Source organism: Cervus elaphus, chromosome 12, assembly GCF_910594005.1.
Source record: "Cervus elaphus chromosome 12, mCerEla1.1, whole genome shotgun sequence".
NCBI classification, from domain to species: domain Eukaryota; kingdom Metazoa; phylum Chordata; class Mammalia; order Artiodactyla; family Cervidae; genus Cervus; species Cervus elaphus.
The window spans coordinates 14,064,869-14,090,069 of NC_057826.1; the positions used below are offsets into that span (position 1 = coordinate 14,064,869).

Genomic DNA, 25,201 nt, shown 5'->3' on the forward strand with positions numbered 1-25,201 from the left:
CCTACCCCCACCCCAGCCCTCCGCCCCCTCCTCGGGACTATCCCCTTCCGCCCCTTTTGTATGCCGAACAGCCTGTGTAGAAAGGCTGGACCCTCGGCGGCGGAGTCTGACGCTGACCTGAGAGGGAGGGCTCGGTGTCGAAGAGGTGAGGGTGTCCCAAACCCCTTGGGCTGCGTATCTGGCCGAGTCCAGCCTCTCCGCATCCGTATCCTTTCCCCTCGTTGTCTGAGGCGTCCCTCGACCTCCCTGGCCTGAATGTTAACTCCATTTCTGGCCATTCCTGGGCTTGCACTCGGGGTTGGGGCCGCGAGCGAGCCCAGACAACTGATTTTGAACAAGCACTTATTGTACCAAGGTTCTGGGCTCTGGCCTCTGCGGTGGAGCCGTGTTTCCTGGACCCTTCGCCCACAGAGTCTTCCTAGTTTAATCCGCCTTTCCTCGTCTCAGTTCGTCACCTCACTTGTGTAGGCCTGGCTTCGAAAGATGATAAATGAGTCCGAATCTAACTTCTCAGAGGCTGGTTTCTGCGGTGTCCTCAGGCGGGGAGCGTGTTGGTTGTAGATATTTTTTGGCCGAGTGGTTTTCCTTCCTTTGTCGTATTCCTGCTCTTCCCTCAGATCTACTGCCCTGTATGGTGGGATCTCAGTAAACAAGTGACAGGCACAAGCCTTTGAAGTGTTTTAAACAATTTTGAAGCACATTCTCAGCCCCTCTTAAAATTGTACCTGATTGCTTTATAAACTTTAGAACCATTAAATCATTGTCTTTTTTACTTGCTGAGGAAATAAAGTTTATGACAAGCGCTACAAGTACAGATTAGTGTGAAGCGTCCACTGCCTTTGCATGGTTAAGAAAAGACTCTAGAAGTCCTCTGGTGGATTATTACAGGGTTTGTTAAGACCCATGCTATGCCTATCTGTAGATACTCTAGTAATGACCTGCCCTCAGTTTTCCCTCGAGTGATAAAAGGACGATGCAAATCAGAGTGGAAATGACCCAGTAGATAGAAAACCCGGATAGGAGCAACTAGCTTTAGCTTAAAAACTTTGGTACTTAATCCTTTTGTGCCTCATTTCCCTTATCAGTGAAATGGAATCTGCTAGGCCTACTTTGCAGAGTTGTTCTGAGGCTTTATAAACTGGCACCTGTACCATAGACGTTTACCTGCTCTGTGGACACCTTCAGTGTTTGTGATGGCTACTCAGAGTTTTGTATCAAAATTTTAAACTTTAGGAATGCTTAGAAATATTTTTCTAGCTTTTCCTAAGATATTGATTTATTAATAATAAAAATTAATACTAAACAAATTTTTGTGTCAGCACATGTACTTTCTGTGTGGTTCACTGGCTTCAGCCTCACAGCAGTCTTACCAGGTATGTTTCTGTTGTTAAGTCCCATATTTACAAATGGCGGAGATAGAAAGATGGCAGAAGATATCCTATACTAAAAGGAGCTAGCCTTTAGTATTTACTTTATACTGGGGACTTTTGTTTGCTCTTTCTTGACTCCTGTTTATTCTTCACTGCAACCCTGTGAGGTCGTCTGTCACTTTCTCCAAAGCTTAGAAGTAAGATTATTTACCCAGGTTGTTGAGAGTTGGAGAGACTGACATTTGAATTCAAGTCTGCCTGACTACAAAGCCTATGCTTGTTGCAATATAAGGGATGATTTTTTTTTTTCTTCTAGCTTTTGTATATGATTTTACTCACTGCATTAAGTATACAAAAGGATTTTTAAGCCTTGTCTGGGTTCAGTAGAAATCAGTTAGTGATCTCTGCCATGGGGAAGGATCAGATGGTAAAAAATTCTCAGCCTGCTATCTCATTCCCAGATCCCCTGACAACACACTGCGTGAGGGCAGAGTGTGTTAAGGCCATTGGGAGTCTCAGTGGGTCTGTCATGGTGAGTGTTTCTTAAACTTCTATTGAGAAAGGTGCTATTGAAATAGAAAAAGCAAATTCATCCTTTAGAATTGCACTCTCTGTAGCCTTTGGAGTTATTTTTGGTGCTGGAAAATTTGGTACCTGGTTCTTGGCTTAAATCAGTTTTCACTCTAATCCAGTTGGCATGGATAGTTTAGTTTGTGATTCTAAGGCAAAACTTTTTTTCAGGACGAAATCTAATTTTAGAATAGTTATGAGAGGGACTTGTTGTGTTTTGACTGATTCTTTATAGACTTCCTTCTTTGGCCATGCCCTCGTTTCCCAAATTTTGGCCAGTACTTGTTATTAAATTAATCATGATTTGAAATTGAAGTTACAAGCAGGCTAATTCAGCTTCGTTTAGTTGATTACTTGCCATCAGGAATTCAAGAAGCACATGCAAAAGTAAGATGTCTGTGAGTTTTTATTCTCTGCAGTATTCCCAGAGCCTGAACAGGGCCTGAGAGGTGGCATGCAACATGTTGATACGTGTTGAGTCCGTGAATGTAGTTACTATCTGTTTTGTTCATGCTTTGATTAACCTTGTGTATTCAGCAAAGTTCATGAAGCATTCTTGTAACACATGCCTGGTTTGAACTTTTACCTTTATACATACTTAGACTGGGGCCTTCCAGGTGGTGCTGGTGGTAAAGAATCCGCCTGCCAGTGCAGGAGACCTAAGAGATACAGGTTCGAGTCCTGGGTTGGGGAAATCCCCTGGAGAGCGGCATGGCAACCCACTCCAGTATTCTTGCCTGGAGAATCCCGTGGACAGAGGAGCCTGGTAGGCTACCGTCCATAGGGTTGCAAAGAGTTGGACTGAAGTGACTTAGCACGCATGAGAGTGTACAAATTAGAAAAGGTATATGCTCAATACTTTGTTGTAGGGTCCTTCAGAGAGGGACTGTGTTTTGTTCTTCAGATATCCCTTATGTAATATAACACTTGACAAGAATGCCTGAGATAGTGTTGTGAACAAAGTAGCTGCTCTAGGAATGAGTGACTACTTGTGGGTTATCAGACAATCAAAAGTATGTTTGGATTGGTTGGAGACCCAGGGATCTGATTTTATGTGGCCTCTTCAGTATTCTCTTCGCCAGACACTTTTCATGCATCCCTGACTAGAGCAGGGAGTTTGTAGTCCAGGAACCCAAAGCTTTTGGAGCTCTTTTGAGGGGAATCCAGAAAGAGACATACAGTATATATCTCTCTTCCTCTCCCTCCAGATGAATCGGACAAAGGGTGATGAGGAGGAGTATTGGAATAGCTCCAAGTTCAAGGCTTTCACCTTTGATGACGAAGATGATGAGCTCTCACAGGTAGGTTTCCGTGAATAGTTGCTGAAGTTCTCATCCCCTTCCACTGTGTACGCTTTTCCTTGCATCCTCGGTAACCTGTCTCCATTAGGCTCAGCAGTGCTTTCAGTCAGATCTTTAGAAAACTCTTCATGGAGAAGAACCCTAGAAAAAGAGAGGAATTGTCAAAGCTAACTCTCTGCCCTTCTTCCTTTATGTTCTTCAGTTCAGTTCAGTTGCTCAGTCATGTCCAACTCTTTGCGACCCCATGAATCGCAGTACGCCAGGCCTCCCTGTCCATCACCAACTCCCAGAGTTTACTCAAACTCATGCCCATTGAGTCGGTGATGCCATCCAACCATCTCATCCTCTGTCGTCCCCTTCTCCTCCTGCCCCCAATCCCTCCCAGCATCAGGGTCTTTTCCAATGAGTCAGCTCTTCGCATGAGGTGGCCAAAGTACTAGAGTTTCAGCTTCAGCATCAGTCTTTCCAATGAACACCCAGGACTGATCTCCTTTAGGATGACTGGTTGGATCTCCTTGCAGTCCAAGGGACTCTCAAGAGTCTTCTCCAACACCATAGTTCAAAAGCATCAATTTTTCAGCACTCAGCTTTCTTCACAGTCCAACTCTCACATCCATACATGACCACTGGAAAAACCATAGCCTTGACCAGACGGACCTTTGTTGGCAAAGTAATGTCTCTGCTTTTTAGTATGCTATCTAGGTTGGTCATAACTTTCCTTCCAAGGAGTAAGCGTTTTTTAATTTCATGGCTGCAGTCACCATCTGCAGTGATTTTGGAGCCCCAAAAAATAAAGTCTGACACTGTTTCCACTGTCTCCCCATCTATTTTCCATGAGGTGATGGGACCAGATGCCATGATCTTAGTTTTCTGAATGTTAAGTTTTAAGCCAACTTTTTCACTCTCCTCTTTCACTTTCATCAAGAGGCTTTTTAGTTCCTCTTCACTTTCTGCCATAAGGGTGGTGTCATCTGCATATCTGAGGTTATTGATATTTCTCCAGGCAATCTTGATTCCAGCTTAAGATGATTCATTTCTTTCTGTTTTTTTTTTTTCCGAGAGCCCTAATTTTTTTATCATGTGATATAATTATTATTTTTAAAGGATGAGCTGGATTGGGAATTTTTTCTTTTTCGTGTCTGTTTCACCAGTGGGGGAAACATTCATTTTTGGAGAGATGGATAAACTCCCTACAAAGCAAGTCAATACCAAGAATAGGATTAGAATTCAAAATCGGCTTTGACTCTTCCTAACCTTTTGCCACTGGACTCCAGTGTTGGCTAAATAGCCGTTTCTTTTCTTGGCAAAAGTCTAGTGGGCTAGGCTTTCGATGGCAGAAAAGTTAAAATATTGGCCATTCTCAAGTCCAAGTTCCTCAGCCTTCTTGGCTGTCAGAGGGAGAGGTGAGAAGTGGTGATGGCCTGAGAGCCCGTCCTGATGTCTGTCTCAGTTAAAGGAATCCAAGCGGGCAGTGAATAGCCTTCGAGACTTCGTGGATGACGATGATGAAGATGACCTGGAGAGAGTCAGCTGGACCGGGGAACCTGTGGGAAGTAAGTACAAAAGGCCCTGGGAAGGGATTCATTATTCAGGGTTCTTACCACTCATAAAGTCTCCTCAGTATTTGTCAGGATAGGGAACGAGGCTAAGCTATTTTCAGATGAGCATACATCTGGAAGTTTAACCCAGGAGAGGGTACTTAGGGGAATATGGCAGTAGTTTCCATACAGCTCTCTAGGTCTGCTGTGCTAGGGCTAATGTTTGGCTGGCTATTTCAGACTTAATTGGGGTGCTCATTAAAATTAGATTCCTGGGCTTCACTTGAGAGACTCTGCCTCAGTAGGTCTTGATGTTGGGTTTGGGGTGGTGGGTAGAGCGGGGTCTCAAATGACAATAAGCACTGCAAATGTTCTGATACGCAGTCATATTTGAGAACTGCTGACTTAAATGCTCACAACTGCCTGTCAGAACTGACTTCCTTAGCCACCAAGTCCCGCTGCCTAATCGTTCTGTAATACCACTTAACACCTTTGCTGGGTCCATCTGATTTTTAAGCATAGTTTTAAAGGTTTGTTTTTTTTAAATGGGAAATACTGTCACATGATTTAAAAAGCAAAAAGTATTCAAGACGTGCTGTAGTAAAAAGTATTCAAGGGACTTCCCTGGTGGTCCAGTGGCTAAGACTCTGAGCTCCCAGTGCAGGAGGCCCAGGTTCGACCCCTGGTCAGGGAGCTAGATCCCACATGCTACAACTAAGACCCAGAGCAGCCAAATAAATAAATAAATAAAATTAAAAAAAAAAAAAGTATTCAAGACGTACTGAGAAAAGTTTCCTTCACACTCATACATCTACTTAGTTCTCAGGCCCTGCCTGCCCCCCAAAACAATCGCTGTTGTTTGCTTCCTGTGTATTCATTTAGAGATCCTTTCTGCTTGTGGAACTACATATAGGAAAATGAACCCCCTTTTTTACACAAGCGGTGGCGTACATTATACCCTGCTCTTTTCACTGGACAATATAGCTTGAAGATCTTTACAGAGTTTTCTCACGCTTCCTCTCCCTTTTAAAAATAGCAACATAGTATACACTGTATGGAATTCTCACAATTTATGTAACCAGTCCACTGTTGATGGGCATTAGATTGTTTCCAATCTTTTGTTGTTTATATCACTGTCAGTGACCTTGTATTTTGCCCATGTAAGAGTATCTGAAAGTTCAGTTCCTAGAGTGGGATTGCTGGCAGAGGCTGTTTGCGTCTGTGTTGGTTAGATGTTGCACCAACTTGCACTCCCACCTAGCAGTGTCAGAGTGTCCCTTTTTCCCCACAGCCTTGACAGCACAGGGTGTCCTCAAACTTTTGGGTCTTTGGCAATCTTATGGGGGCAAGTGGTATCTCAGTGTGCTTTTTAAAAATACTTATTTATTTTCAGCTGCTCCGGGTCTTTGTTGCTGCGTGGGCTTTTCTCTAGCTGCAGCGAGCAGGGTCTGCTCACTGATTGTGCACAGGCTTCTCATTGCGGTGGCTTCTCTTGTAGAGCATGGGCTCTAGGTGCACAGTCTTCAGTAGTTGTGGCACGTGAACTTACTTTCTCCATGGCTTGTAGGATCTTTCTGGCCCTGGGATTGAACCTGTGTCCCCTTGCATTGGTAGGCAGATTCTTAATCACCGGGCCTCCAGGGAAGTCCTAAGTGTACTTTTAATGTGTGTAATTCTCTTATTAAGAGTGAGGTTGAAGGGGCTTCCCTTGCGGTTCAGCTGGTAAAGAGGGAGGTTGAACACATTTTCATGTTTAATAGCTACTTGTATTTCCTTTTCTTTGACCCATTTATTCATTTCCTTTGCCCCCTTTCTCTATTGATTGGTCTATTTGATTCTGTTCTTTCTCCCTGCCCCAATATTTTAAGTCCATGTTGACAAGGGACCAGGACTTCTGATGAAAAGCTTTTAGAGTTTATTGGAGTGCTGGATGTGATGGCATTAGTTTGGATGAGAATGACTGATTTACATCCTACTGTCTCGCAGGTATCTCATGGTCCATCAAAGAGACTGCTGGTAATAGCGGGTCAAGCCATGAGCGTGAACAGCTGAAGAACCGAAACAGCTTCTCCACCTATGCACAACTACCCAAACCTGCTTCTACCTACTCTCTGAGCAGCTTTTTTAGAGGTAAGAGTGATGGTTAAAGGGGCAGAGTCCTTTTCTTTTTTCCGAAAAACCACTAAGGCTGTGATTTTCATTTACTCTGTAAGAAAAAGATACTGAAGTATAAAAATCTTTGGAGCTAGCCGTTAGGGAATAGAAAGGGGGAGAGATGAGGGAAATTCAGAGAGGTTGGACTGGGTTTCTAAAACATGGTAAACAAATTGGACATTAACGTTGTGACACATACTGAAGAAATTGGTCCAGGTCAGAATTCCCCCCTGCCCCTGTGCATTTCTGTTGGGAAGCCTTGTGCGCTGCCGGTGGGAATGTAAAATGGTACAGCCTGTGTGTAGAAGACACCGGAAGACTGTGGAAGACAGTTTGGCAGTTTCTCAAAAAATTAAGCGTAGAATTGCCATATGATCCAACAGTCTATTTCTGGGTATATACCAAAAAGAATTCAAAGGAAGGGCTTAAACATGTATTTATACACTATGATTCAGAGTAGCCAAAATATGGAAACAACCTAAATGTCCATTCACTGATGAATGAATGAACAAAATGTGGCATGTACATACAATGGAGTATTATTCAGACTTAAAAAGGATTAAAATTCAGATACATGCTACAACATGAATGAACCTTGAGGACGCTATGCTGAGTGTATGAAGCCAGACATACAAGGATTCTGTGTGATTCCATTTCTATGAGATACTTAGAATAGTCAGATAGATAGAGCTAGAAAGTAGAACAGTGGTCACCAGGGAATGAGAGTAAGGAGGAAAGGGAGTTATTGTTCAGTGGGTACAGTTTCCGTTTGGGATGATCAGAAAGTTCTGGAGATAGATAGTAGTGATGATTGTACAGTGTGGATGTATTTAGTATCCCTGAACTGTATCCTCCTTAAAAATGGTGGCGTTTATGTTAGGTGTATTTTACCACAATTAAAAGAAAAAGTTGCTCAGTGCCTTTTATTTCCATGATACCTCAAATTTCTGAAGTTGAATAAAAGCTTTTTTAAGCCTTAAGTTCTCATATTTTCACAAAAAGGTTCTGTGTGCACTGCGTCCTAAACTGAGTCTGGATGGCTCTGACTTTAACTCTTGGCCTTGTGTGTTCTTTACCTTTAGGGAGAACTAGACCTGGAAGTTTCCAGTCCCTCTCTGATGGTAGGCATGGACTCTCTTTCTCTTGGTTACTGTGGGAGGTGTTACTGAGCTGGGGTACAGCCTGGGGAGTCATGGGGACAAGTGATAATTAGATGATGACACTTCTGAATCTGTCATTGTTGTTAGAGGAATTTTCTGATGCTGAATAAGCAGGTTGAGAACATTCAGGCTGTGGGGTCAAAGGGTAGCATCTAGGGATGCTGTCTTTGAGCAGGAACTCGGGCTTCCCTACTTTGGGCCATCAAGATGCCTCGGGAGCCCGCAGGTCCCGTGGAGGAGGCAGTGGAGGAAAGGAATGGCAGGAAGATGGTGTCCTTATCAGTCCCTTGCCTGTTATTTTGCAGCTCTGTCAGACACACCTGCCAAGAGCTATGCTCCAGAGCTGGGGAGACCCAAGGGGGAGTACAGGGTGAGTTATAGCTTACGATGGTCATGACACTTTACACAGTTTGACGTACTTGGACATTTGTTATCTTGTTTGATTTTCCCAAATCTTTGAGCAGGTATTATTTTAAACCCCTCTTAGAAATAAGCAAATTGGATCTCTAAACATTAGAGCTTGCCAGGAGTCTCACAGCTAGTTACATGGTAGAACTGGAACTCAAAAGTTTTAGTTTCTGATTGAGCACTGGCGTACATTCCTTATCCATTATACAGCCGTTTTTTAGGTTGTGCTTTGAAACTTTTGATCATCACTGTGGTCTAGAAGCTTGGTGGAGCTCATAGTCACACGAAGCACATGAAAAAGCAAATTGAAAAGGATAAAATGGAATCATAAGGTCCAAAAAAAGAACACGTTTCTGTCTTTCCTTCTGTCGGCAAAACCGTTAATTAGAGTCCCAAAACGGCCTCTAGGGGCTGAAATTCCGAACCACGTACATGTAGGTTGCCAGATTTGTCAATTGATCTGTTCCCTCTTTGATCCAACTCCTCCCGCCTATAAAATCTCTGTCCTGGTTGCTTAAGAAACTCAGGACTAGACCATCCTAGTTTGTTTTTTTAATCCATCTTCTTCTGCAAAATACTTCCCCTCGAGGGACTAAGACTGTAAGCATGAGGTGAGGAGCTGACGCACTGATGATTCTGAAATCTGACCCTTTAACTCCCATAATCTGTGCATTACTAATATTCCAGGATTACAGCAATGACTGGAGCCCCAGTGACACAGTGCGGCGCCTCCGGAAGGGCAAGGTAAGGCCCCTGGGGAAAGAGTTCTTGTGGAATTGGGATTTTTTTGTTTTGGAAGCTGAGCAGCTTGGCTTTTCTCTTCAGTTTTGTTAAATGAAATGATTTTCAGGAGGAAAATCATTCCACTAAGATGGCAATTCAGCTGCAAAATTTCTAATTCTCCAGGGTTTAGTGTTGTTTTGATGGGGAAGTGGGAAAAGAGTGATGGATGAGAGGGAAAAGTAGTGCCTTTAAGAGTGAGAGCAAATCTTTGATGTTTAGGTCTGTGATCCATTGTGAGTTAATACAAAATACATGGTGTGAGGTACAAATGGACATTCATTTTTTTTCCTATACAGTTCTCTGTTCGCTCCAACACTATTTGTTGAAAAGACTATCCATTTCTGCATTGGTCACTTTGTGCCTTTGTTGAAAATGAATTGACCATACATATATATAGGTCTCTTTCTGGACTGTATTCTAGTTCATTGATTTTTTTTTTTTATTGGATCTATACTTATGCCATTACCAAGGCCTTGATTATTGTAGCTTTGTAGTTAATCTTGAAATCAAGTCATATAAGTTCTTCAACCTTATTCTTTTCTTCCAAAATTACTTCAGCCAGTCTAGATCCTATGTGTTTCCATATTAGCTTGTCAGTATTACAAAAGAGCTGCTGGCATTTTGACTGAGATTTCATTGAATCTGTATTTCAATTTTGGGAGAATTGATATCATAATGATTATTGGGTCAAAGTGGATCATAGTAGAATAAGTGCTGAAACCATAAAGCTAGAAGAAAATTAAGGTGAAAGTCTTTGTGATCTTGAGTTGGGCAAAGACTTTATTAACCAAGCATACAAAAATCATCAGACCAAAAAGGAAAATGGACTTCACCAAAATTAGGAAGTTTTTTTCTTTGAAAACACTGTTAAAAACACAAAAAGACCATTGCTGGGAGGAAATATTTGTAAAATATATCTTATAACGTGTTTTCTCCAGAATATGTAGTTAAAAAATAATGAAGTATCTTCAGTATTAAGCCATCAAATTTAAAAAATCAACTCAAGATTTCACCAGTTATATCACCAAAAGCTGTGTGAATGGCCAATAAGCATGTGAAAGGATGACCAACATTATCGGTTATCAGGAAAATGAATTAAAACTGAGATACCACTATACAGCCACTATAATGGCTAAGTTTAAAAATACAGATCATACCAAGCGGTGGGAGGATGTGAAGCAACTGGAACGCTCATATGCTGCAAACAGGAAGGTGAAGTGGTAAAACCACTTTGCAAAAGAGTCTGACAGTTTCTGACAAAATTAAACACACATTTAATTTGATCACTAATAGACATTTGCAATTCAGGAGAAATGAAAATATGTTCTTACAAAGACTTGTACACAGATGTTCATAGGAACTGTATTTATTAGAACCTTTAAAGCAGGAATAACCTAAATATCTACTAGTAAGATCCCTTGTCAGATGGACAGGAGAAATTTTTGTGGTGATGGAAATGTTCTGTATCTTGATTGTGGTAGTAGTTAACATGGGATCATTTACTTGTCAAAACTCTCTGAACTGTACACTTAGATAGGGTAGATTTTATACGATATAAATTGTGGCTCATTAGAAAGAGAACAAGTTGGGGCTTCCCTGGTGGTCCAGTGGTTGAGAATCCGCCTGCCGATGTAGGAGATACGAGTTTGATCCCCGGTCTGGGAAGATGCCCCGACTAAGCCCGTGTGCCGCAACTGCCGAGCCGGCACTCGAGCCCTGGCTCCGGCCCTGCTGCAGCCCGAGTCTAGGGCCCATGCTCCCCAACAGGAGAAGCCACTGCGCTGAGAGGCCTGTGCACTGCCAGGAAGAGCAGCCCCCGCTCGCCGCAAGTAGAGAAAGCCTGCACGCAGCAACCAAGACCCCCACGGCCACAAATAAGTAAAGAAGTTAGTTAAAAAGAAGTAAAAGTTGGTCTCAGATGGCCAGTCCCCTGCTGTCCCCTCCAGTGGACCCCACGCGCATCCCCCGTGGTGAGGCAAACGCCGCAGAGCCTCAGGAGTCCCCGTGCAGAGAGCCCTTCGTCCTGGGACACAGGGCGTGGCCGGAAAGGGGGCCGCCGCCTCACCTGTGACGTACCACGTGTTCCTGGGGAGCCTCGTCCTAAGCCATTTCTAGAGGACCTGCTTCTGGGCCCAGCTTCCGTTTGTAGCACAGCAGCTCCCTCACTGCCATCTACTGAAAGCTGGCACTCAACACAAGGATTTGAAAAAGCAACCAACCAACTGAATGAACAAAAACAGATTTTTAAAAAGGGGGGGAAAAAAGAGGCAAAAGGGAACAAGTGATCTCCCTACCTGTTGACTTTGGCAAGCCTTCATCAGGACGCTAGCATCTTCCAGGGCATAAGGCTGAATTAGGGAGAGCGTGGTGGGAACCTCCTGGCTCATAGAGTGTTGGGGGCTGTTGTGTAAAACAAAGAGGCTCTCCTTGGGGACCAGCGTATGTGCTCAGTTGTGTCTGACTCTTTGTGACCCCAGGGACTATAGCCCACCAGGCTCCTCTGTCCATGGAATTTTTCAGGCAAGAATACTGGAGCAGGTTGCCATTTCCTGCTCCAGGGGATCTTCCTGACCCACAGATCAAACCCATTTCTCTTGCATCTCCTGCATTGGCAGCTGGATTCTTTACCACTAGTGCCACTCGGGAAGCCCCAGGTGGCTCAGTGGTAAAGAACCCAACTGCAGTGCAGGAGATTTGGGTTTGATCCCTGGGTCAGGAAGATCCCTTGGAGAAGGAAATGGCAACCCACTTCAGTGTTATTGCTTGGAAAATCCAATGGACAGAGGACTCCTCAGTCCATGGGTCGCAGAGAGTCAGGCATTACTAAGAGACTGAGCATGCATGCATGCTGTGGGGATATTTCAGGTCATTCTCACTCTTCCTCAGCATCCAGTGACAAAAGAATATAGGAAATGGTCCTCTTCCTTGCACACCAGTTCTATTCTTATCTGGCAGGTCTGCTCACTGGAAAGGTTCCGCTCCTTACAGGACAAAATCCAGCTCCTAGAAGAAGCAGTAAGCATGCATGATGGAAACGTCATTACTGCAGTGAGTTGTGCCTTTTGTTCTTTAATTATTGTTTTCATCAATTTCTGAAAGTCCAATCAGGATAGTTTTTTTTTTTTTAATATCTTTATCTATTTGAAATACAGTTGATTCACAATGTTTTAGTTTTGGCTGTATGGCAAAGTGACTCAGTTATATGTATTAATATATATATATTTCAGATTCTTTTCCCTTATAGGTTCTTATAAAGTATTGAGTACAGTTCTCTGTGCTGTGCAGTAGGCCCTTGTTGGTTATCCATAGGATAGACTTTAATGTCAAGTAGAGACACTGGATTTTCTCTTGAAGTACGTGTTCTAAAGGCTCAGTCGGCAGGACCTGCATTGTGTATGGCTCTCCTGATTGTGACCCAGAAGTGGTAGGTTGGCTACTTTGTGTCCTCAAAAATAATCTGAAGGCAGAGAGACGTGAGAGCAGCCTCTTAGAGAGGGAGGGAGTTGTCTCTTGCCATAAGGGGCAAGGGTATTTGGACTTCCAAGACAGAGCTCATTCCGTATGTCCATCACCTGTCCTTTCATCACATAGAGAAACACCTTGTCTGGATCTGCCAAGGTTCCTGATGAGTTGCTGGCCTCGTTCCTAGTCATCGGGTGCTCAGACAGGGCCTCGTGTTTGGAAGGTTACACAGGGTGATTCATTCTTGGTTCTCTTTTCCTCTAGGTTCTGATCTTCCTGAAGAGGACGCTGAGTAAAGGTGAGTGTGGTTTGAGGGAAATCTTTAGTCAGTAAGATGTCTGCTACACTTGAAGGGAGAGTGGTCTTGTGGCTTTAATACCAGAATTCACCAGCATCAGGTCTACTTTCGGGACAGCTTGGGGGACCCGAGACTTCAGAGTACACATCCCACCCCTGAGGGCAGTTGTTCCTCCTTTAGAGTGATAACTGCGGTAATTAAGAAGCCCCTCATTTACTGCACAGACGGATGACTGTGTTGTTTTGAGGAAGTAAAAGTCCATGCTCAGAGCCTGCTGGTTGGGTTGGTGAGAACTGAAAGCTAACACGAAGGCTCAGCCTTGCCCTGGACCCTGGAGGGTGTTGCTGGTGGGTTGAGCCAGGGGTGGGTACCATCATAAACCATTCCTAGCTTCTGATGGACTTTGAGGAGATCATCTTAAGAATGTGTGAGTTGGGGGGGTGCTGATTTCCCATTGAGTAATAGGCTTTAATCTTTCCCCACCTAACTCCTTTCTTCCTGCCTACCAGAGATCCTCTTCCGAGAGCTGGAGGTGCGGCAGGTTGCGTTGAGACATCTCATTCACTTCCTTAAGGAGATAGGTGATCAGAAGCTGCTTTTAGACCTCTTTAGGTAAGAATTGATCATCTGGTCTGTAAAGTTTGTTAAGTACTTAGTTTCAGAACACTACAAAGAAAGAGAAGACACTGCCCCTTTTTTCTCGAAACGCTTATTAGACAAGATATAGTAAGGTGATGGGGGAATTCCCTGATGGCAGTGGTTAGGACGTGGTGCTTTCATTGCCATGGACCCAGGTTCAGTCCCTGGTTGGGGAACGAGGATCCCACAAGCCATGTGGCATGACCGAAAAGAGAGAAAGAAAGAAAAAAAGAAATGTGATGGGATAACTCATATTGCACCACAACCTGTAATAAAGTGACTGTGTTAAGAAATCAGGCTCCAGAGTCAAGCGCCTGTATTGAATATTATCTCCATCACTTAGTTCATAGCATGACCTTGAACAAGTTCCTCAACCTCTCCAAGCACCAGTTTTCACATTTATAAAATGGAAGTAATGTTGCCTACTCCACAGGTCATCATGAAAGTGAAAGGAGTTGATGCGTGTAAAGCGCTCAGCATAATGCCTAGTCTGTGGTATTAATATGTATTAACTGTTTTCTTAGAAAAGACTGAAACTGAAGATGCCTTTTTTACTTGGTCCCTGGTGATGCCAGTGAGAAGCACAATGAAAAATCAGAAGCAAATACAATTTTCAATCAGGATATCTGAGGAGAACCTCATGGGAGTGATTAGGAATTGAGTGGGCCCTGTGGGGTTCTAGGTCGGGTTCTGATGGGTAGAGAGGCAAGAAGCAGGCGTGTCTGCTGGGGGCCTGGGGAAGGGGGTGCGCAGTGGGGGCAGCTGTCTTCTGCCTGTTTTTCTTCTCTATCTCACTTCAGTTGTTGGGGACTTTTTCCCACTCCTAGCTTAAAACAGGTGTATTATGTCCTTTCTTCAGTATCAGGGCAGGGGGTGGGGCCTCTGTTTAGGCTGACGTGTGGCCCAAGGTAACTTTATTTACCCAGTGGCTTCCGCAAAGTGATGAGCTTTCCCGAAGACTCAGGTGGAGAGAGCAGGTCACATGGTCAGGGTCAAGATTAGAGATGGTTAGCCAGGAATTTGCAGAAACCGCGTTCAAGACGAGCTGTTCCCCGCAACCCTTTCTTCCCTCCCCTCCTCTTTCTTTTCTTCCTTCCTTCCCTCCGAACTAACAAGGCTTTTTTTAAGCGTCACCTTTATGCCAAAGTAGTGATGATAATTATAGTGGTCCTTGCAGAGTTAAAAAGGAATCAGATGACAGAAGTCCTTGTTCTCCAAGGTCTTACCACCTTTGGGGAGAGACAAAATGCATCGTATGCTGTACATGAAAACAATAGGGCTTCCTTGGGGGTCCAGTGGTTAAGAATCCACCTGCCAGTGCAGGGCACACGGATTCCATCCCTGGTGTGGGAGGATCCCACGTACCCTGGAGCAGCTAAGCCCGTGTGCCACAGCTACCGAAGCCCTCACTCCCAGAGCCTGTACTCCGCGCCGGGAGAAGCCTCCGCAGTGAGATGCCCGCACACCGCGGGGGCTAGAGAGTAGCCCCCACTCGCCAGAACTGGAGAAGGCCTACATGCAGCAGTGAAGACCTCTCAATGCTAAAAATTAAATAAATAGATCTTAAAAAAGAAGAAAACAACAGAGGAGGATAGTATAGACAATCTGTTCCAAGACTACTGACAGAGAAGAGTGTTTTCATCTTTAAAAAGAAAAAAACCCAGAAGACTACTGTAGGCTGAGGTTTTGCGGAGACTCTGAGCCTTTCTGTCAGATCTGTTGACATTTCAGAGTTACTAGTGCCCACGATGTCCTCCAGTCTCTGCTCTTCACTCAGATCGGTAGATGGGGCACGTGTTCTCAAGGGGTTGCTGATGATAGAGAGTTTGAGAAGAGAAGGGCTTATCTTGTGTATGGAGGCAGATGAGTTTGGGTGATGTTTCTTCTAGAACACTCCTCCTGTTTTGTGAGGTTATACTGCCACACATCAATAGATAAAAACGCCCTGCTCCCTTCTGCTTCTTCCCAGGTTCCTAGATAGAACAGAAGAGCTTGCGGTAAGTGTGGCCTTTGTTTCAGTTGGGGGCCTCTTTAAAAGTCTAAGTCAAAACCCAGCGTACCACACTGATTGACTATTTCCTTTCCTTTGGTGTTGGTTATATCTAGGAGACAGGGGCATCTGGGAAGCCTGGGAACAGTCCAGATGATGTACTGTTTAGGGTCTTTTTCTATGCTCTTTCGATTAGGCTTCTGAATAATTTTTTTAAAAAAATAACTGAAAACTGGCCTGGTCAATTTGGAATTTGTCTCTTAATTTCTAGTTGTTTTTAGTTCCTGATTTGTAGGAGCTTTGGGGTGTTGGCTTCTAATACCAAAGACAAGCAAACAGGGATAAGAAATCAGATACAGGCCATGAAGGAAGATCCATCAAGCTTCTGGCAGGGCACCCAATACACATTTTGGCTAAGAGCTCAATGACTTAAGTGTTAAAGTTGATTTTGGACAGATTTTCACCGTTTTAGATGAAACTCTTGTAATATAAGAATGAACCTGAAATTTTACCAAAAATGTAATTTTCTTATTAAAACTTCAATAAACTATTTAAAAGGTTTGACATTATCGTGTAAGGGTAAGGATTCTCGTTGACATCAATGTCAGAATTGTTCTTTTAGTCACTGTACCACACATTGGTGGTGATATATTTTTAAGCTTTGCACACCAGAGTATAATTCAGGGAAATGTTTTTCAGTAGCATTTTGTAAAAGGAACTTGTACTTAATACTCAAGGTGTGGGAAAATCTCAAAACCTTTTATCTTAATCTCTTCAAAATGATTAGGAATCTGTAGTACTCATTTTGAAAAGCTTTTTTGTTTATATTTTTAATTTCCATAGGTTCAAAACTATAAGGAATTTTCTTCAGATAGCATTCATATAGTTCGTTGTTTTGAAGTTTGATTAATCAGTGAAAGTAAATGTGTTTTGGGTAACTCATTTTTATTTAAAGCTTTCATATTTTCTTCATATTCTCTGTTATGTTTCAGTTGAAAGTGATTTATCATGCATGCTGTTATATATGAATTTGGAGTTTTCCAGCCTTATAAACCTTGGAATTGGCAAACCTGATAGTCTGCTTTTAGTTTATCCTCATAGAATAGGACAGTCTCCTAAGAAGAACTTTTTCTTGAAACTAGTGGCTATTGTATTGGATAATGCAGTTAGAGATAATATTGAATCACTTTTCTCCCCGACCCCTCTGCCACCTATTCCCAGAAGAATCTCTAGTAATGAAGAGTTTAGCTTTCAAGCATGGAAAACCTACTGACAGAACTAACTCACCCTTCTGAAGAAAAGAAATAGCTCAAAGTTCTTCTCTATTTTTTGTAGCTGTCCCATTATCGAGAGCACTTGAACATTCAGGACCCTGAGAAACGAAAAGAATTTCTTAAGACATGCGTTGGGTAAGTGGGGGAGAAATGTTTTCCACTATTGATACTGTTATACAGAACAATGAAGAGATTAAAAGAGAGTAGAATGGATAGATGGTTGCCGGGAAAGGCTAACAGTGGGTCGTACAAACATGATTAAAGATCATCTCATTCAGTGGTTCCAAACACTATTCCCCCGTAGTTTTCACTGATTGGTGATAAATTGAGAAAAATAAAGACAGTGTAGGGAGCTTTCTCCTAAAACTAAATTTATTTAATTTGAAAGACTGCGTTTTATTCAGAGATTCCCCCCCCCCAACTTCTTTTTGGTAGAAAAATGAGTTTTAAGTTTTTTGTGTGTCTGACCTAATGTATTAAAAGAAAAATATTGGCAACATCTTACTTATGTATTGTTTTCAGTGTTACCAGTCCTTGAAACCCCACAGTCCAAGAACTGCTGATTCAGTCCAGCTTTTATGCAGAGTATAAGTCCCTGTGAAAACCAGCCCCACGTACTGTTCTTCCGGGGGTGGGGCACACACTGCTCTTGGAAGTGGCTTATTTCATTGTTGGACAGCCTTTATTACTGCAAGTGCCTCCTTATGTTGAGCTGAAACTTGCTCCCCTGTTTATCTTTCAAGACAGGTGTAGAGTCCACCCAGTAGACCTTACTTGAGGTTCAGTGGTCACAGTTCTTTCAGTCATTCCTTATGTGACATGATTGCGAGGTTTCACATTTAGAAATTTATGTCAGTACAATCCTTACTTTTAACTTTAGCAGCTACTGAGCCAATATGTCATATGGCCTTTAGTAAACAAAGAGAGAAGTTAGAATACTGAAGTAACTGGAACCTTTTGCTATTTTCTTTATCGCTTCTAAAAATTGGCCATGGGTTCACACTTCCCTGGGAGAGTGTAATTGAATTTCAGAATTCTTGCTGGAGTGAGTGGAGTAGAGAAATAAGGCAGTACTTCCTGAAGGAAGGTCTGGGAACTAGGCATTTAAAATCCGACTTCTATTCCTGGCCTTACCCATTGACTTGCCAAATGACTTAGGCAAGACACTGTCTGTCAACTTATTCACATGGAAGGATATAATATAGTGTTAAAGATGGGACCCTTGACCTCATGTAGAACTCTTGAGATCTTTACCAATCTACAGACATACTGCCATGCTCTATAACTTGAGTTTTACCTATTACTTCACATTAAAAAATGGCCAACATTTAAGTGCCCCTGAAAGACAGTTCAGCATTGACATTAGGTGGTGACCTGAACCACTGAGCCTCCTCAGGATGTGGATGATGGGCAGTTGGCTCGGTGCACTCATTGGCTGAGCGACGCGTTCATCAGTCATTGCACCGCCCACAATGAGGGGATTCCGCCTCACACCTGAGCAGAATCACTAGTGACTGTATGTATTTCGTGGACTTGAAGGCTCCCTGTCTAATTGGCAAAACCTTAAGTATAAAATCCCGACCAGAGGTTGCCTCTATTTCCTGCTTTCTCTCTGCTTTTCACAGATGCTCTAAAGGGAGCAGAGATCAGAATTGTGAAGCCCGTGAGCATCTTACACTTAGATGGTAACCTGGATTAATTGGGTGTGTTTCTTGTTGGAGTAGAGAATGAGGTACTAACCTTCTCGTCCTCTCCCAGTTTGCCATTTTCAGCAGAAGATTCTGCCCACATACAAGACCATTACACACTCCTGGAACGTCAGATCATTATCGAGGTTAGAATCCTTGTCTCTATTCTTTCTGCTTCAGTGCCAAAGCTGTGTGCCATTCAGCAGCTAGGAGACTTCCACTCTGCCCACATATGTCATTTCCGGTTAACCTTTCTAAGAGTCTCTCATTTTCTTTCTCTGCCTGGTGGCCTTCCCTCCATTGTCTCCAGGCATCTTTTCTTTTCTCACTTGCTGTTAACCTGGAGCTATTTCCTCTTCATCCCAGAGCTCTGTTTCATCACTGCTTCTCTGGTCTTCCTCCATCCAACTTAGATCATCATTTTCCGGATCTTAAGCTCCTCGGGGCTCTCCTAGGCAGTTTCTTTCTTTTTCTCCTCTTCGCCTCTTTCCTAGGGTAGGAAACACATCCGCTCTAGTATTACAGGCTTCTCTCCTGCCTGCACTCCACAGACACTGTTTTTTTTTTTTTTTTGGCTTACTCCACCACAGGCAAACGATCGGCATCTAGAATCAGCAGGACAGACTGAGGTCTTCCGGAAGCACCCCCGCAAAGCGTCCATCCTCAACATGCCGTTGGTGACGACGCTCTTCTACTCCTGCTTCTACCACTACACGGAGGCTGAGGTGCGGGCCACACAGGGGAGAAAGGCCCACACGTTCTCACTGCACAGGGGGCATCCTTCAGAGCCTGTTTCAGCGTGTTCTGTTGACAGTGGGTGCACATCATTCTTGGCAGTCCACCTGGGAAGAGTTCCAACAGGGGAAAAGAGGTCTGGAAGGGTTCGCCTGGCTTCCAGTGAGCGGGCCTGCCCCAGAGCACATCTGCCTAACCAGTGCTGGTGCTATGAGTGTCTCTGGTCAGAGGCCCAGAGTTTCAAATGGATTCCCACAGGGTAGAGAAGAGCAGCAGAGGGTAGTTACCTGTGCATACTTACAAACGTTGTTTTGAAGAGGTGCGACCTTAATGACCCCATCAGTGGACATGATTGTAACAATCATAGGGTTAGCAAAAAATTGGGAAATACTTTATACCTGTTAATCTAGTGCTCTTAAGCTGGATGGTGATGTCCTGTTAGACCTGATAGAGCTTTTCTCTTAAATTAATTTCCAGGTTTAAATGGTTACAGAGTGAAATGTAGAAAGTCTAGCTAGTGGACGGGAAAACAGGAGATTGATGGTATTTGAAAGAGTCAGTAACACCAAGATTGCTTCTCCACTTTCATCCTAGGGGACATTCAGCAGCCCGGTCAACCTGAAGAAGACATTTAAGGTAGATACACATTCGGCAGTGTTTAGTAAAAGTAGTATCAGAATCACTCTGTGGAGTGGATGTTGCTCTGTAACCCTGCGCAGTAAGTCCCATGACATTCAGGGGTCAGGGGAGAATGGAGTGAATCTGTGGGAAGTGAGGGAAGGCCTTAACTGAATGGCCTGCAGCAGTGCTGGGGCTTGGAGACCCGAGAGGTTTGTGGATTGTAGGGGGCAGAATCAATACCAGGGAATATTTTTGCCTGTCTTTCCAGAACTCTCAAACCCCTCCCCTGATGCATTTCTGCTTCTCTTAATTTCCCCGGGCCTCTGCTTTCAGATCCCAGACAAACAGTACGTGCTGACAGCGCTGGCCGCTCGCGCCAAGCTCCGGGCCTGGCATGACGTTGATGCCCTGTTTACCACCAAGGTGGGTGCCTTGGGGCTGTCGGCGCTCTGGTGGAGATGCCGTCTTGCCATCCCACACCTCCTGGGAGTCTCAGGTTTCACGCCTCCTGGGACACTCAGGTTCCAGCTACTGGTTGACATTTTTTCCTTCAGCATTTTATTTTCCAAAGTTTCAGACCTAAAGAAAACCAAAAGAAAGAATAATTAACAGTCTTCACCTACTTAACTAACTTGTTCACATTTTTGCCATGTTTGCTTTCTCTTGTTCTATATGCGGTTTTTTTTTTGCTGAAACATTTGAAAGTAAAGTGCAGACATCACAGTACTTTAACTACTTAAGCATTGTTCTCATTTGTAACCACAGTATTATCATTCTCGAGAAATTTAACACTAACGTAAGAATATTATCAGGGGGTTCAAGAAGCGGGGAGCACACGTATACCTGTGACCGCTTCATGTTGATGTATGGCAGAAGCCATCACAATGTTGTAATTATCCTGTAATTAAAAAAAGAATATTATAATACACGTAAATTGATTAGCTCTTTAGAGCTGTCTTGTGTTTGTTTTTGTTTGCTGTCCACATCGTCAAGGATCTTGCATTCCATTCAGTTGTCATGTCTTCGTTGGTTTGCAGTTTAAATATCCATTTTTGCATTATGGGTTTGACAGTTTTTTGTTTTCTGCCTTTGTTATTTAATTCGAAATGTTAACTATGAAACCAGTACATGCCTGTGTCAAAATCAACCCGCTGTGAAAGTGAGAGGGTAAAATGTGAAGTTCCTCTTCCACTGTCCGCCTCCTTTCTCAGTCCCTTCCTCAAGGCAAGCACTGTGAGAAGTTTGACTGGTAGCTTTCCAGACCTTTCTTTATGAATTTACAAATAAACATTTATATAAATATAAAGATGTAAAGGGTAGGATTATTCTACCCAGAGAATTTCATACTATCAATGCAAGTATTGTTAAGGAAATTGCTTATTTCATTTAGCTGTATTTCAGACTTTTCTGCATTCATGCCTATTCGAGCTAAGAACTCATAATACCTCTGACTCTTTTCCACCCTCCTGAGTTCCTTGACTTTTCTGAAACTCATCTCTCTTCCTTTCTCTTTCCCCTACCTCCCATTCATCCACTCTCACCACCATGTTATGCTAGCCCTACCACAAAATGTAGAGAGACTAGCTCAGTGTATATTGAATTTGTCTGACCTGCCCAAGGCCACCCTGTCTTTCTTTTTCAGAACTGGCTGGGCTACACCAAGAAGAGAGCACCCATTGGCTTCCATCGGGTTGTGGAAATTTTGCACAAGAACAATGCCCCTGTCCAGGTAATGGCTCCCAGAGAGAGTTGGGTACAAGGTCTTCTAGGAGACCTGACTTTCAGCCTCTTACTGCTTGGCAATGGGAGACTTGACCTGCTGTGGTCTTATCCTAAAGGCCACATAATGGTTGTACTGTGCCTTGACCTAGAAAATAGAAAAGGCCAGGGAAGAAAGTTCTGCTCAGCCTTTAGAAGTATGACCCCAGACCACCCCCTCTGAGCAGCGTCTTCTGTGTTCAGCCAGAGGGAGGCATACTACTCAAATGATACAGGAGAACTTAATTAGAAAGGCCATCAAGGAGCAGGGGGCGCAGCGTGGGGTCAGACCCAGGGCACACCTATTGCTGGCACAGGGGTCTGGCTCCAAGATGAGGAGGAGTGGGCCCTTCTCTTCCTTTTCAGGAGAACGTGGATTACTGCAGAAAGTCCACCTCACTGCCATTGCAGACCTAGTCCTGTGGTTCGTGATGGGAATTGTAGACAGCAGGCACTGACTCTTTGCCTTCTTCGGGAGTTTTTCACTACCTGTCAGAACTCTGGGTTTAATATGGCTGGGAACCACTAATCAGAAGTACTTGTTTTCACAGATACTACAGGAATATGTCAATCTGGTGGAAGACGTGGACACAAAGTTGAACTTAGCCACCAAGTTCAAGTGTCATGATGTCGTCATCGATGTGAGTCCCTCAGAAATGAGAGCCCTGAGTGAGAGCCCAGTGGGCAGTGGGAGGCTTCAGCCTCAGGGCCTGGATCCTGAGGTGCTAATGTCAGTCTGCACTCAGTGCAGTGTGGTCTGGCAAGAGTTAGTTTGGAGACCAGCTCTCCTATACGATTTGCCCAGTTCTCTGACTGGGTTCTCTCTGGTTTTGTAAATTCGTTGCACTCGGAGAGTTCATAGAACTAAATCAAGCCATGTAACCTCCGCAGACGTCTCTTCAGTGTGTAGTTCCGTGGGTGCTTAGCCCCACTGTCAGCCCAGCGCAGCTCCCTAGCTTCTCTCGGATCCTTGGCTCAGAGTGGGAGAGGCAGAAGGAAAGAGGCCCTTCTAGAGAAGGCTGACCGGGGATTTTTATTGTCATCTCTCTCGGTGATAGACTTGCCGGGACCTGAAGGATCGTCAGCAGTTGCTCGCGTACAGGAGCAAGGTGGATAAAGGCTCTGCCGAGGAGGAGAAGATCGATGCCCTTCTCAACAGCTCGGTGAGCGGCCGCGGCTTGCCCCCCAGCGGGCTCAGGAGACAGTTCTCAGAGGAGCGTTGAGCACATACTCCCAAGGCCTGAGTGGGATTGCTGTTGGCCAAGCCTGTGGATCTCTTGATAAGGGTCTCCTCTGGGCCTACAGGAGAGAAGTTACTCCTGAGACGTGGGATGACTTAGGGTGGTCTGGGGGCCTTGGCTGGCACTGGTTGTAGTGCTCTGATCATTGTTAAACTTACCAGGTAGGAAGGACTAACCACTGGAAATTAGAAACAAACATTAAAGAATCAGAATATTCAAACTGTAGAGTTTCCTGGGGCTGGATGTGACCTCCCTATTGGAAGAAAGAAGTAGGTGAAGTGGATTTTAGCTACTTTTTTTTTTCAGTTAATTTATTTTAATTGGAGGATAATTACTTTACAACATTGTGATGGTTTTTGCCGTATGTCAGCATGAATCGGCCACAGGTGTACGTGTGTCCCCTGATTTTTAGCTACTTGGGGAACACAGCTGCCTCCTCTCTCATAGCATGAATTGCTGAGCTTATTGTTAACGTGGAGCTTTGGTCCCACTTGGGTATTTTGGAATCTACCACAGGCTAAAGCTAGTGAATCTTTGGATCTTTGTCCTGAGGAGGGCAGAACCAGAATAAATGCCCTACATCAGGCTTACAGAATAGGTACAGAATAGGTGTTTAGTCCATCTTTGAATAAATGAACTCCTCTCCCCCACGTTAGATTTTCTTTTCTCAGCCTTCTGGCTCCATCCTTCTTTTCCTTACATTACCTACCTGGAATCCTTGTCTTTTTGAATTCTGTCTGCCTCTCTGTAGGGATCCGTGAAAACTGACCATTGTTTGTTTTTTCCCCCAGCAAATTCGATGGAAGAATTAAGTGGCATCAGCTCCCTGGCACCCGGCCTCATTTCTTCCTTTCCTGCCTGTGAAAGTCGAGAGTGCTCTTTTTGGGAGAGTTACAGCATCACATCACTGGGGCCCATCGTCAGCAGGCAGTGCCTGCTACCCGTGGGACAGAGACCAGCCTGGGCACCAAGCCTCAGACAGGTCTTCTGTCCAAGGACTGTCACCGAAGGGCCAAGATCTAAAGCTTTGCTTCATGAGAGAGACTCTTCACCTGGTGCTCACGTGAAGGTGGGAATTAATTTCTAGGTTGGGCCCACATTGGGCAAGATTGCTCTTGGTCCGCAGAAAGTGACTGCTCCAGAAAGGAGGTCTCCTGGACCAAGAGGTGCAGGTGTCGTCGGGTGGCCGCTCCACTCCCCTCCGCTAACTGTGCTCGGACCTGGTGCTGGACCCTGGCATCTGCTCTGCAGGAGGTCAGCACACAACCAGAATGGCTATCTCCCCGGGGGGGCCTCGGGAAGGACCGCCCACCTTGCCTGGACCTGTTGGAGGTGCCCTCACCCTGGACTGTACAGAGTCCGCCACTTCACGGCAGAGCCGGCCCGCCCGCCTCTGCTGCCCTGGTCTCCCCTTTACAGACAAGCTGTGGTTCCTCTCTGCCTGCACCCCGGGGAGCCTGGTGTGGGAGATGAGGGCACCCTGCTTCCCGTTCCTCCTCCCGCCCAGGCCCCCACCTTCCATGAGTCAGCGGGGCTGGGGCGAGCGCTCCCTTTCTGCACACACGTCCTCGTCTCACTAGGAGCTTCCACAGGTTTCACCAGGGCTGACCTCGGCAGCATTCCTGGTAGGCTAGCAAGAGGGCGGTTTGGTCTCTCAGTTGGTTTTCAAAAGGATATTCTGTAATGCCTGCGTCCTGTATTCCTGTGCCAACGTGAGCCTTTCTTCTCTGTGACTGACCTGGGTTTCCCAGACACGCCTGGACGCCTAATAAAGCCTTTTCTTGGCTCCTTCTCCTTCCCTCCCGGTTATTTTGTGCAGAGCCGTGAAATCGTTGCCCCGACTCTTGGGACCGCTGCAGCCCTGCCTGGGTGACTGCATGTATTGGCCTGTCAGCACCTCAGGTTGTGGAGTAACAGTGCTTACAGCAAAGTAGGGCCATGTGCTTAACAGGGAACGCAGCTCCCGGCTAAAGACCCGGCCTCCTGTCCCAGCTCTGCCACTGACAGGCTGCGTGCTGCTGGGCGAGTCCCTTTCTTTCCGGCCTCATTGTCTTCATCTGTGAGAGGGAGGCGCGAATCTCTCAGGGCTTGTGGAAGTCTGCGCTCCTCTGACTGCGGGAATGGGGGCAGTGGTGGGGTACAGAGAGAGCAGGCTTCCAGGGAACATGGTGCTCCTCTGGGGGCAGTTTGGCCCCCAGGAGACGTGTGTCC

The 25,201-nt window shown here is 44.7% G+C and overlaps 1 protein-coding gene across 2 annotated transcripts; it reads left to right on the plus strand.

Annotated features, from left to right (window-relative positions):
• Positions 1–11: 11 nt before the first annotated feature.
• VIPAS39 (VPS33B interacting protein, apical-basolateral polarity regulator, spe-39 homolog) lies at positions 12–24,782 on the plus strand. 2 transcript variants are annotated; one of them, XM_043920337.1, is made up of 21 exons: positions 12–145; positions 3,149–3,241; positions 4,692–4,794; positions 6,766–6,909; positions 8,016–8,054; positions 8,399–8,463; positions 9,189–9,245; positions 12,240–12,332; positions 13,011–13,044; positions 13,554–13,656; positions 15,653–15,680; positions 17,009–17,082; positions 18,573–18,632; positions 18,706–18,781; positions 19,226–19,360; positions 19,965–20,006; positions 20,325–20,414; positions 21,634–21,720; positions 22,301–22,390; positions 22,808–22,912; positions 23,782–24,782. In XM_043920337.1, exons 2-21 carry the CDS (start codon positions 3,149–3,151, stop codon positions 23,800–23,802), a joined length of 1,539 nt encoding a protein of 512 aa, XP_043776272.1. In that variant the 5' UTR covers positions 12–145; the 3' UTR covers positions 23,803–24,782. The 2 variants fall into 2 exon arrangements, with proteins under 2 accessions (XP_043776272.1, XP_043776273.1); XM_043920338.1 differs by lacking the exon at positions 18,573–18,632.
• The last annotated feature ends 419 nt before the right edge of the window (positions 24,783–25,201 follow it).

Coding starts and splice junctions, on each gene's coding strand:
- VIPAS39 (XM_043920337.1), top strand. CDS start 3,149: ATGAATCGGACAAAGGGTGATGAGGAGGAGTATTGGAATAGCTCCAAG. Junction 9,246..12,239: donor GGCGCCTCCGGAAGGGCAAG/GTAAGGCCCCTG, acceptor CTTATCTGGCAG/GTCTGCTCACTGGAAAGGTT. Junction 20,415..21,633: donor ATGCCCTGTTTACCACCAAG/GTGGGTGCCTTG, acceptor TTTCTTTTTCAG/AACTGGCTGGGCTACACCAA.